This window comes from Carcharhinus amblyrhynchos, chromosome 10, assembly GCF_965287045.1.
Source record: "Carcharhinus amblyrhynchos chromosome 10, sCarAmb.v2.hapA, whole genome shotgun sequence".
In the NCBI taxonomy this organism is placed as follows: Eukaryota; Metazoa; Chordata; class Chondrichthyes; order Carcharhiniformes; family Carcharhinidae; genus Carcharhinus; species Carcharhinus amblyrhynchos.
In genome coordinates this window covers 104873706-104886669 of record NC_137333.1, presented here as the reverse complement: position 1 = coordinate 104886669, position 12964 = coordinate 104873706, and the positions used below count along the sequence as shown (strand labels likewise).

General features: G+C 48.1%; 2 protein-coding genes across 5 annotated transcripts in view; both read left to right on the top strand.

Moving 5' to 3' along the window:
- Positions 1-1300, top strand: part of LOC145349238 (autophagy-related protein 16-1-like) — an 84958-nt gene extending 83658 nt beyond the window's left edge. Inside the window, exon 18 of the mRNA XM_080197711.1 lies at positions 1014-1300. Within this exon, the coding sequence (XP_080053837.1) occupies positions 1014-1107 (94 nt within the window). The 3' untranslated portion in view covers positions 1108-1300. The remainder of the gene's footprint in view (positions 1-1013) is intronic.
- A 10487-nt stretch (positions 1301-11787) lies between these two features.
- Positions 11788-12964, top strand: part of arrb1 (arrestin, beta 1) — a 106920-nt gene continuing 105743 nt past the window's right edge. For all 4 annotated transcript variants that reach the window (XM_080197999.1, XM_080197998.1, XM_080198001.1 and 1 more), the window contains exon 1: positions 11788-12025. In XM_080197999.1, the coding sequence (XP_080054125.1) occupies positions 12006-12025 (20 nt within the window). In that variant the 5' untranslated portion in view covers positions 11788-12005. The remainder of the gene's footprint in view (positions 12026-12964) is intronic.

Below are 12964 nucleotides of genomic sequence, written 5' to 3'. Positions count from 1 at the left end.
GTTCCCCTGACACTGAGGGACAATTTAGAAATGGCCAATCCACCTAACCCACACATCTTTGGAGTGCGAGAGGAAACGGGAGCACCCAGAGGAAACCCATGCCGACACGGGGAGAACGCGCAAACTCCACACAGATCCGAACATCCAGCGCATTACTAATAAAGTTTTTTACTATTGTCACAAGTAGGTTTATATTAACACTGCAATGAAGTTACTGTGAAAATCCCCCAGTCGCCACACTCTGGCGTCTGTTCGGGTTACACTGAGGGAGAATTTAGCATGGCCAACGCACCCTAACCAGCACGTCTTTCAGACTGTGGGAGGAAGCCGGAGCACCCGGAGGAAACCCACGCAGACATGGGGAGAACGTGCAGACTCCGCACAGACAGTGACTCAATGGCCGGAATCGAACTTGGGTCCCTGGTGCTGTGAGACAGCAATGCTAAGCGCTATGCCACTGTACCTGCTCTGATTCCCGTGGCGGGCAGTACAGTAAAACTCTGGCTACTGTCTGACTCCAGGCCTAGTCTAGAGAGTTGGTAACCCCAGGAACTCCGGACTCCCGCCTCGGATCAGCCGAAAATCCTGCCTACCATTCACCCCCTGCCCCACCCCCATCCAAGTCTGTACCTCCAATGTTTTAGGATGCTGACAGTGCAGAAGGAGGCCATTTGACCCATCGAGCCTGCACTGGCAACAATCCCACCCAGGCCCTATCCCCCGTAACCCCACGTATTTACCCTAGCTAGATAACCCTGACACCAAGCGGCAATTTAGCATGGCCAATCAACCCAATCCACACGTCTTTGGGCTGTGGTAAGAAACTGGAGTGCTTGGAGGAAACCCACGCAGACACGGGGAGAATGTGCAAACTCCACACAGACAGTGACCCAGGGAATCGAACCTGGGTCTCTGGCGCTGTGGGGCAGCAGCGCTAACCATTGTGACACTGTGACAACTCTTCCCAGGAATAGTTTTCTCTCACTCACTCTCTTTCTCTCTTGTTTTTTCAGATCGTCCATTAATGCGGTTTCCTGGTCTTTGTCAGGAGAGTACGTGGTGAGTGTGGATCGAACCAAGGTGGCCAATCTCTGGGCTGATTGCTGACCCCCTGCTCGCGGTGATGATGCTGCCATTTGTGTTGCCCCCTGACCGCCCGTTGGACCGAGGGTCATCAGCCCCGGGGTCAAAAATTGATACATCAAGCGTTCCAGAGCTCGGGTTCGAAAGATGTAATTTTCTAAGCAGGGGGAGTGTTTCCGTCAAACAACATCCCCCTCCCCACCCCCCCCGCAAACTTCCCACGTCCACTTTGGTTTCACGGCAACGGGTAGGCGAGACGTCACACAAAGACGCGACAAGGAGAAGGAGGCCCCGCTACCTCCTGTGAGGTGTCTGTCTGGTATCTTACCTAAAACCTACAGCTGGGGCTCTCAGAGGGAGAGAGGAATTCGCCCCGCTGAGTGACTGGAAACCCCAGGCAAGGGTCACACACAAAGCTTTCCTCCCATGGCAGAGGTTGCCATGGACGAATTCTTTGCCGGGGATGTGTGGGAGAATGAGAAGGGAATTATTCTGGATTAGTCATAACAAACGGTCAGTTACGTGAAATAAGTCAGAAGAAGGGACATGGGAGGTGAAAGGATTCAAGGCACAATGAGATTAGTCATAAAAACACAGCATTCTGCAAACGTAGTGAGTCAGGACGTATCTGTGGGGAAAAGGGATTGAAATGAAGGGATTCGGTTGATGAGCCCACGGCTAGACGTACGTCTGGAAGATTGAGCCGGGTTGCTAGGTTTGTGAGGCAATGGAACTGTGGACATGTCTGTCCTGTACAGATCCTCGTGCGCTCAGAATGCACTTTGTCATCGGTTAATTGACAAAATTACTGCACGGTGGCACAGTGGGTCAGCACTGCTGCCTCACAGCACCAGGGACCCGGGTTCAATTCCCAGCTCGGGTCACTGCCTGTGCAGAGTCTGCACATTCTCCCCATGACTGCGTGGGTTTCCTCCGAGAGTTCCGGCTTCCTCCCACAGTCCAAAAGACGTGCTGGTTAGGGTGCATTGGCCGTGCTAAATTCTCCCTCAGTGTACCTGAACAGGCGCCGGAGTGTGGCGACTTGGGGATTTTCACAGTAACTTCATTGCCGTGTTAATATAAGCCTACTTGTGACACTAATTAATAAACGTTAAACTTTCAAGAAGCTAGAACCATCACAAATTGAGTTGGTTAGATCTTAAAACCCTACATCTTCATGCTAACACACTACCAACTCATGCGAAGCCATGCCCCACCCACCCACCAAACCTTACCTTTACACTTCCATGCCAATGCACCTGGTATTTTTAGGCAGTTCCTTGACAGTTTTGACACTCCATATTCAGGTACACTGAGGGAGAATTCAGCATGGCCAATGCATCTAACCAGCACAGCTTTGGGGTGTAGGGGGAAACCCATGCAGGCAAGGGGAGAACTTGCACAGATAGTAACCCGAGCTGGGAATTGAACTCGGGTCCTTGGCACTGTGAGGCAGCAGTGCTAACCGCTGTGCTACTGTACCGCCCCCAAACTTCCTTCTGCACTGTAACCTGGATGACCCGTTGTCAGAGCACTTCTTGGCACTTTCTGTTTTTGTACGATTCCAGCATCTGCGATAATTAGCTTTCATCTACTTTATGGAGAAATTGATTGAAGGATAAATATTGTACCCATTGAGAGCACTGCTGCCTCTCAACGCCAGGGACCCAGGTTCAATTCCCGGCTTGGGTCGCTGTCTGTGTGGAGTTTGCACATTCTCCCCATGTCTGCGTGGGTTTCCACAGGGTGATCCGGATTCCTCCCACATTCTGCTGGTTAGGTGCATTGACCCGAACAGGCGCCAGAGTGTGGCGACTAGGGGAATTTCACAGTAACTTCATTGCAGTATTAATGTAAGCCTTACTTGTAACTAATGAATAAACTTTTAAACCTTTTAAGGTACTAGGAGATTAAAGGATTATGGGGATTGTGCAAGAAGGCAAAGGTTGAAGAGCAGCCATGACCTAGTTGAATGACAGAACAAGCTCGAAGGGCCAAATGGCCTTTTCCAGCCCCTATTTCTTATATGCTTAATCCCGGCTTGATACCACAGGGTTCCTGTGCAGCAACTGTGGAATGGTACAAGAGATAGCTTACACCCAGTCGCCCAATAGTACACAAATTGAAAAAAAAAGACATTTTGTCAAAATTTTGCATGTTGCACTCATCAGGACAGACACAAGAATACCAAATTTCAAAGGGAGCGACAGTTTATATTGGGTGGGAAGTCAATTCTGATTGGTCGAGGCATTACCATGGAGAATATACCAGGGAGCTAAGATGATCAGTCAGGTGCTCAGCACATCTCTCTTCCACTTGTTAGAAGCTGCATATATTCACATGCAGTCCTCTGCAAACAAAAGGCATGTGTCCAGGCATCAATCATGGAAAACATTAAGGTGGAGATGGGGAAGAATTTCTTCTCTCTGAGGGTGGTTAGTGTTTGGAATTTTCTCCCCCAGAAAGCAGTGGGGGTCACGGAATATATTCAAGGCCGGGTTAGACAGAATTGATTGATGGGGGTGGGGGGGGTTGGGGGGTCGAGAATTATGGGGTCAGAGGGGAGAGTGGAGTTAAGGCCACAAACTACTGAGCCATGATCTTACTGAATGCCAGAGCAGGCCCGAGGGGCTGAATGGCCTCCTGCTCCCCTTTCTTCTGATCTTATGTAGAATGTGTTTGCGTGGTTGGGTTGTTGTGATACGGAAGGCACTGTCTGATAGAACGGTGGAAGCAGATTCAACAGAAACTTTTAAAAGGGAATTGGATAGATTATTGCAGAGGAGAGGACATTGCAGAGCTCTGAGGATAGAGCAGAGGAGCGGCACTGATTGGATAGATATTACAACAAGCCAGTATGGGCTTGATGGGAAGAATGGCCTGTCGCTGTGCTGTATGATTCAAGGACATGATTCTAGGATGCAAGACTGGGCAGAGAAGTGACAGATGGACTTCAATGCAGATAAATGTATAGTGGTCCATTTTGGCAGGTCCAATGGGATGAAGGAGTATAATATTAAGAGTAGGACTCTTAGCAGTGTAGAGGATCAGAAAGACCTTGGGGTCCAGGTCCATAAGATTCTTAAATCGGCCTCGCAGGTGAAGGATGTGGTCAAGAGGCACATGGTGTTCTAGCCTTCATTAATCGAGGGATTGAGTTTAGGAGTTGGGAGGTAATGCTGCAACTTTATAAGACCCTTGTCAGACCCCACTTGGAGTACTGTGTGCAGTTCTGGTCGCCTCACTACAAGAAGGATGTGGATGCTATTGAAAGAGTGCAGAGGAGATTTACAAGGATGTTGCTTGGGTTGGGTGGCATGCCTGATGAGGATAGCTTGAGGGAGAACAAAGAACTAAGAAAGAGTAGGTACAGAGGAGATGTCAGGGGTAAGTTTTTCACTCAGAGGGTGGTGAGTGAGTAGAATTGGCTGCCGTCGGTGGTGGTGGAGGGAAACTCGTTGGGGTCTTTTAAGAGACTTCTGGATGAGTACATGGGATTTAATGGGATTGAGGGTTATAGATAGGCCTGGTAGATAGGGATATGATCGGCGCAACTTGTGGGCCGAAGGGCCTGTTTGTGCTGTAGTGTTCTATGTTCTATGTGACTATGTGGGTTTTGATGTCTTCATTACACTCTGGACATTCCACACACGAGTGAGTGAATAGTCTTAACCCTTCCCAATCCATGCATAATACAAAGCTGCTGATACTGTACCCCCCGTCTGCAGTCTTCATTATCTGCCTACTATATATATATTATTTTACACATATATATGATATGTATTTAAATATATACTGTCCTCTCAGAGGAATGTTGAGGAGTTTCTGGCGTTGGACTGGGGTAGGGACAGTAAGAAGTCTCACAACACCAACTTAAAGTCCAACAGGTTTATTCGGAATCACAAGCTTTTGGAGCACTACTACTTCCTCAGGTGAGTCATTCTCAGGCACTCCCCTGACTTGTCCCTGATGTCTTGGCCAATATTTACCCCTCAATCAACATAGAATCAGAGAATAATACAGTGCAGAAGAGGCCCTTCGGCCCATCAAGTCCGCACCGACACATTTGAGACACCCAAACTCCCACTTACTCCCATCTGCCAGCACTTGGCCCATAGCCCTGTATGTTACATGTCCCTTTTTGAAGGGTAGCACTGTGGCACAGTTGGTTAGCACTGCTGCCTCACAGCGCCAGGGATCCAGGTTCGATTCCCAGTTTGGGTCACTGTCTGTGTGGAATTTGCACATTCTCCCCATGTCTGCATGGGTTTCTTCCGGGTGCTCCAGTTTCCCCCCACAGAACAGAGATGTGCGTGTTAGGTTGATTGGCTGTGCTAAATTCTCCCTTAATGTCAGGGGAACTAGCGAGGGTAAAAATATGGGTTATGGAAGAGGGTCTGTGTGGGGTTGTGGTGGGTACAGACCCGATGGGCTGAATGGTCTCCTTCACTGTAGGATTCTATGATGTGAGGCAACTTGCCTCCACCCACCCTTCCAGGCAGCACCTTCCAGACCCTCACCACCCTCTGGGTTGGGAAGGTTTTTCGCCACATTCCCCGTAAACCTCCTACATCACAAAGAAACAGATCACTCGGACATTGTAACAGTGCTGTTTTGTGGGAGCTTGCTGTGCACAAATGGGCGGCTGAATTTCCTCCACCACAGCAATGAGGACACTTCCACGAATGCTTACTTGTCTGTGAGGTGCTTTGAGACGGTTGTGAAAAGCGCTACGCAAATGCAGCTCTTTCTCCAATGTCTTTGTGCAAGTAATTATTGATAAATCAGTGTTAGTGAACCTTTCACAGGATCACTGTACCTACGCTAGCCCGTTACCAAATGGGTTGGGATCCCTTCAGCCGGCCTCCTGTTGGTGCGAGTATTAATGGACGAGTATTAATGAGTATTTATTGAAGTATCCCGCTGACTGTTTTGGCGTTCCGAGAAAGGGATCAGACCATCCCTGTTTCTAGTCCATGAGGAGAAGATGGAGCGAATGTTCCTGATCCCGGCTCTGGGGTTGTTGGAACGACAGAGAGTTGCCCTCTGGCCTTCCCCCACCCAACATGTGATTTACCAGTGGGTCAAAAGGCCCAGAAAAGTGCGGGCGCAATTTTGTCTTTTAAAAAGTATTTAGACAGTTACGTGGGTAAGATGGGTGTAGAGGGATATGGGTCAAATGTGGGCAGTTGGGACTAGCTTAGGGGTTTAAAACAAAAAGGGCGGCATGGACAAGTTGGGCCGAAGGGCCTGTTTGCGGCGGTAAACCTCTATGACCCTATAACCATCGATACTGACCCCAATATCTTCAGAATGTGGAGTTCTCTCCTCCGAACCCTCACTGTGACAGAATAATGTGGGAAGGGGACTATTTGACTCAGTGGGCCGAATGGCCTCCTCCTGCACTGTAGGATTCTGTGATTCCATGATTTAAAAAAAAGACTCGAAAATTAACCCATAGATAGGTACAGGGGAGGCTCTTCAAAAACTTGAGCACATTCCACAATGTTAGTGAGATCATGGCTGACCTGCGACCTTATCCATAAACCAGCCTTAGCCTCATAGCAAAACGTTGAATGTATTCAAGAAGCGGCTGGGTATGGCACTTGGGATCAAAGGTTATGGGGAGAAAGCAGGATTAGGCTATTGAGTTGGACAATCAGCCACGAGCGTGATGAATGGTGGAGCAGGTTCGAAGGGCTGAATGGCCTCCTCCTCCTATCTTCTATGTTTCTATCCTATTTGGTCACCAGCCCTGAGTTGGAGGTCACCTTTGATTAATGGTTGCGGCTCTTGTGGAAGCAAGGGAGTTGTGCTGACTGAGAGCTCCTGGTTGTACGAGGTCTCTGCTCTTCTGAACACCTGCCAGCTTCACATGTTTACGTGCTTTAAAACATTGTAAAGAATTTATTTCTTGTAAATGTACTCTATTTCTATTAATATTAAAGTTCATGGCTTTTGTATATTTGTTAAACTAAATAAAATCACTTTCTCAGCAATTGAACTGTGTTCTTTATAAATTCCATCCACAAAGAGGGCGGGTTCTCCCGTTCCCCCCGTCACAGGTTTTGGGGGCGAGTGAGACTAAAATTCTACCCATAATTTCCACAGTTTTGTTCTCTAACAATTACAGCCCTCTTGCGCTGATGGTATGCCTCCTTCTTGGAGTTTAGTTCCAGTGGTTCCATGTTCCAATCCTCCTCCCGCACTGAGTGGTGCACTGAGGCAGTTTTGTCTGTTTCCATAGCTGGCAATTCTCAGAGCAGGTCACCAGGCTTACGTCCTGAGGAGACGCCACCCCACAGCAAGCAAGGCTGACCAGGTATCTCTCCCGCTCTTAGTGCCAGCCTTTGGCTTGTTTGGATGGATTGGCAGGACGGTGGCACAGTGGTTAGCACTGCTGCCTCGCAGCGCCGAGGACCCGGGTTCGATTCCCGGCTTGGGTCACTGTCTGTGTGGAGTTTGCACATTCTCCCCGTGTCTGCGTGGGTTTCCTTTGGGAGCTCTGGCTTCCTCTCACAGTCCGAAAGATGTGCGGGTTAGGTGGATTGGCCATGCAAAATTGCCCCTCCAAAGATGTGTAGGTTGTATGTGGTGCAGCAGCAATAATCTCTCCCTCAATGTCAACAAAACGAGGGAGATTGCCATCGACTTCAGGAAGCGTGAAGGAGAATATTCCCCTCTCTACATCAATGGAGTAGAAAGAGTCGAGAGCTTCAAGTTTTTAGGTGTTCAGATCACCAACAACCTGTCCTGGTCCCCCCATGCCAACATTACAGTTAAGAAAGCCCACCAACGCCTCTACTTTTCCTGAAGACTAAGGAAATTTGGCATGTCAGCTATGACTCTAACTTTTACAGATGCACCACAGAAAGCATTCTTCCTGGTTGTATCACAGCTTGGTATGGGCTCCTGTTCTGCCCAAGACTGTAACGAACTACAAAAGGTTGTGAATTTAGCCCAATCCATCATGCATTCCAGCCTCCCATCATTGACTCTCTATACTTCCCGCTGCCTCGACAAAGCAGCCAGCATAATTAAGGATCCCACACACCCGACATTCTTTCTTCCACTTTCTTCCTTCAGGAAAAAGATACAAAAGTCTGAGGTCACGTACCAACCAACTCAAGAACTGCTTCTTCCCTGCTGCTGTCAGACTTTTGAATGGACTTACCTTGCATTAAGTTGCTCTTTCTCTACACCCTAGCTATGACTGTAATTCTACATTCTGCACTCTCTCATTTTCTTCTCTATGAATGGTATGTTTTGTTGTAGAGCGCGCAAGAAACAATATTTTTCACTATGTATATGTGACAATAATAAATCAAATCAAGGTTAAGGGGATTAGCAGGGTAAATGTGTGGGGTTATGGAGATAAGGAGCAAGAGGGTGGACCTGGGAAAGTTTTTAAAGTTTATTTATTAATGTCACAAGTAGGTTTACATTAACACTGCAATGAAGTTACTGTGAAAATCCCCTGGTTGCCACACACTGGCACCTGTTCGGGTACACTGAGGGAGAATTTAGCATGGCCAATGCACCTAACCAGCACGTCTTTCAGGCTGTGGGAGGAAACCGGAATACCCGGGGGAAACCCACGCAGAGATGGGGAGAATGTGCAGCCTCCACATCTTCAGCTGCTTCATCGATGACCTTCCTTCCATCATAAATTCAGAAATGGGAATGTTTGCTGGTTTGCACAATTTGATTTAATTTATTATCGTCACATGTATTAGTATACAGTGAAAAGTATTGTTTCTTGCGCACTATGTAGACAAAGCATACCATTCATAGAGAAGGAAAGGAGAGAGTGCAGAATGTGGTGTTACAGTCAGAGCTAGGGTACAGAGAAAGATCAACTTAATGCGAGATAGGTCCATTCAACAGCCTGACAGCAGCAGGGAAGAAGCTGTTCTTGAGTCGGTTGGTATGTGACCTCAGACTTGTGTATCTGTTCAGTATCATTTATGACTCCTCTGATACTGAAGCAGTTCATGTCCAAATGCAGCAAGACCTGGACAATATGCAGGCTTGGACTGATGATGGCGAGTAACATTTGTGCCACACAAATAGCAGACAATGACCAAGTCAAACAAGAGAGAATCTAAATATCTATCCTGGACATTTAGTGACATTAGGATTTTGAATAGATCTAGCAACTCAGGACTAGACATCCATGAGATGCTGTGGGCCATCAGCAGAATTGATTTGATTTATTATTGTCTTATGTATTAACAAACGGTGAAAAGTATTGTTTCTTGCACGTTATACAGACAAAGCATACTGTTCAGAGAGAAGGGAACTAAAGAGTGCAGAATGTAGAGTTACAGCCATAGATAGGGTGTAGAGAAAGATCAACTTAATGCAAGGTAGGTCCATTCAACAGCCTGACAGCAGCAGAGAAGAAGCTGTTCTTGAGTTGGTTGGTACGTGACCTCAGACTTTTGTATCTTTTTCCCGAAGGAAGAAGGTGAAAGAGAGAATGTCTGGAGTGTGTGGGGTCCTTAATTATACTGGCTGCTTTGCCAAGGCAGAGGAAAGTGTAGATAGTGTCAATGGATGGGAGGCTGGTTTGTGTGATGAATTGGGCTACATTCATAAACTTTTGTAGTTCCCTGCAATCTTGGGCAGAGCAGGAGCCCATACCAAGCTGTGATACAACCAGAAAGAATGCTTTCTATGGTGCATCTGTAAAAGTTGGTGAGAGTCATAGCTGACATGCCAAATTTCCTTAGTCTTCTGAGAAAGTAGAGACGGTGGTGGTCTTTCTTAACCAAAATGTTGACTTGGGGAGATGAGGACAGGTTGTTAGTGATCTGGACACCTAAAAGCTTGAAGATCTCTTTCTACTTCACCCCTGTTGATGTCGACAGGGGCATATTCTCTACGCTGAAGTCAACATATGTAACATCATGGCCCAGCATATCCCCCATTCTACCATTACCACCAAGCCAGGAGATCAACCTGAAGAATGCAGTATTGCTTCCAGGAGGAACACCAAGCATACCTAGAAATGCAGCGCTAACCTGATGAAGCTACAACACAGGATTACTTGCATACCAAACAGTGTAAGCTGCAAGTAATATCCAGAGATGGCCAATCCCCTAATCAATGGATCAGATCTAAGCTCTGCAGTCCTGCCATGTCCAGTCGTGAATGGTGGTGGACAATTAAACAATTCACTGGAGGAGACGTCTCCACAAATATCCCCATCCTCAATGATGGAACAGCCCAGCACATCAGTGTAAAAAATAAGGCTGAAGCTATCACAGTAAACTTCCGCCAGAAGTGCCAAGTGGATGCTATCAAGAAACAGCTGAAGGCACTGGATGCTGCAAAGAGAATGGGCCCTGACAATATTCCAGCAATACTATTGAAGACTTGTGCTCCAGCACTTGCCGCTGCCCCAGCCAAGCTGTTCCAGCTACAACATCTGTATCTACCCAGTAATGTGGAAAATTGCCCAGATATGTCCTGTACACAAAAAAAGGACAAATCCAGCTTGGTCAGTTACCACCCCATAGGCCTGTTCTCAATAATTTACAGAAAATCTGTCCATCCATGTCTGTGTATCTGTCTAATGTAACCATCCATCTGTCCATGTCTGTGTATCTGTCTAATGTAACCATTTGTCTATCTATGTCTGTGTATGTCTACTGTAACTATCTGTCTATCCATGTCTGTGTATCTGTTTAATGTAACCATCTGTCTATCCATGTCTGTGTATCTGTTTAATGTAACCATCTGTCTATCCATGTCTGTGTATCTGTTTAATGTAACCATCTGTCTATCCATGTCTGTGTATCTGTTTAATGTAACCATCTGTCTATCCATGTCTGTGTATCTGTCTGGTCCAATCAACTGTCTTGCATGTCATAGCCATGTGTCTATCCATGGGTGGCATGGTGGTACAGTGGGTTAGCACTGCTGCCTCACAGGGACCTGGGTTCGATTCCTGGCTTGGATCACTGTCTATGCGGAGTTTGCACATTCTCCCTGTGTCTGCGGGTGTTCTGGTTTCTTCCCACAGTCCAAAGATGTACAAGTTAGATGGATTGGTCATGCTAAATTGTCCTTTTAGGTCAGGGGTGGGAGGGAACTAGCTTGGGTAAATGAATGGGGATAGAGCCTGGTGGGATTGTGGTCAGTGCAGACTCGATGGGCTGAATGGCCTCCTTCTGCACTGTATGGATTTTTCTATGACAGTCTGTGTATCTGTCTAATGTAACCAACTGTCCAGCCATGTCTTGTGTGTCTAGCTAGTATAACCAATTGTCTATCCATTTTTTTTTACAGTTTATTTATTACTCACAAGTAAGACTGACATTAACACTGCAATGAAGTTACTGTGAAATTTCCCTGTCTGTATGCCTGTCTTATGTAACCAACTGTCTGTGTATCCGTCTAGAGTAACTAACTACCTCTCCATCCATGCCTGTGTATCATTAATCCCCTTACCCAGTCTCTCTCCCAATCCTGGGATCTCAATGGGATGCTGTAATTCTGTAATAGTGAGCAGGGGATTTGCCGCTTATCAGTCAGTCAGATGTTGAGGTGGTGCCGCTTTAAGCAGAGCTAGGCGTGGGGATGTGTGTGAGCGAGGAACTGTGTGTGTGTAAATCTCCCCCATCTACAGTCAGGAATGACGGTGTAACAGAGCAGTAGGAATCTGGGGGGATCCTCACCCTTCAAGAAAGAAATCTATCCATTTAATATCGAAAGTGGGGGGAAGGCTGCGTCCTTGGGTGAAACAAAAAGGAATTTGTGCAGAAAGGGGAGTGGGCAAGATTAAAACCGAGAGAGAGAGAGAGGTGACAGCAGGAATCCCTGAATTAAATCTCAGCTGTAAATGCTGAGGGTTGGGCTCGCATCCCTATCTAACATTCCAGAGAGCTCCGTGCTACAGGAAAAGCAGCCGGATAATGAGTGACAAAGGCACAAGGTTTGTGAGATTTCCATCTCTCGTCTGTTCTAAATGTTTGCTAATGTTAAGTGTGGATTGGGAGAGGAATGGGATACAGGCTGGGTTCCAGCTCCAGCGCTGCTAACTGGGGAAGGGACTGGCTTTCCTCCCCTCAATCTCAGGCACTCTTGTCGATCAGCACCGCTGTTATGTCTTGTTGACAAATCTTTCGGCTGCTCTTGAGTTGAACGTTTCCTGCGTTGGTAACATTTTATCTATCTGCTTTCGCTACAGTGATGCCTGTTGTTTGAAATGGAACTGTGTTGCTGTGATGGAGAGATTAGCCGCTGCTTGTGTTCAGTTTAAAACATAGATTATTGTAGGAGTGTGTTTGGGGGGTGGGGATGAATTGGGATTTGACACAGCGCTGTTTGTAGGTAACCACCCCTCCCCTCCTCAATCCTTTCCCTTTGATTCCTGTGTCCTGAGATGCTCGGTGGTCCTATCTGGCTTTGCCTCCTCGCACCCCCCCCCATTCCCTCCTCCCCCCCACCCCCCACCGCCCCCCCCATTCCCTCCTCTCCCCCCCATTCCCTCCTCTCCCCCCCCCACCACCCCATTCCCTCCTCTGCCCCCTCTCCCCCCCACCGCCCCCCATTCCCTCCTCTCCCTCCCACCGCCCCCTCATCCCCTCCTCTCCCCTCCCACCGCCCCCTCATCCCCTCCTCTCCCCTCCCACCGCCCCCTCATCCCCTCCTCTCCCCTCCCACCGCCCCCTCATCCCCTCCTCTCCCCCCCACCGCCCCCTCATCCCCTCCTCTCCCCTCCCACCGCCCCCTCATCCCCTCCTCTCCCCCCCCACCGCCCCCTCATCCCCTCCTCTCCCCCCCCACCGCCCCCTCATCCCCTCCTCTCCCCCCCCACCGCCCCCTCATCCCCTCCTCTCCCCCCCCACCGCCCCCTCATCCCCTCCTCTCC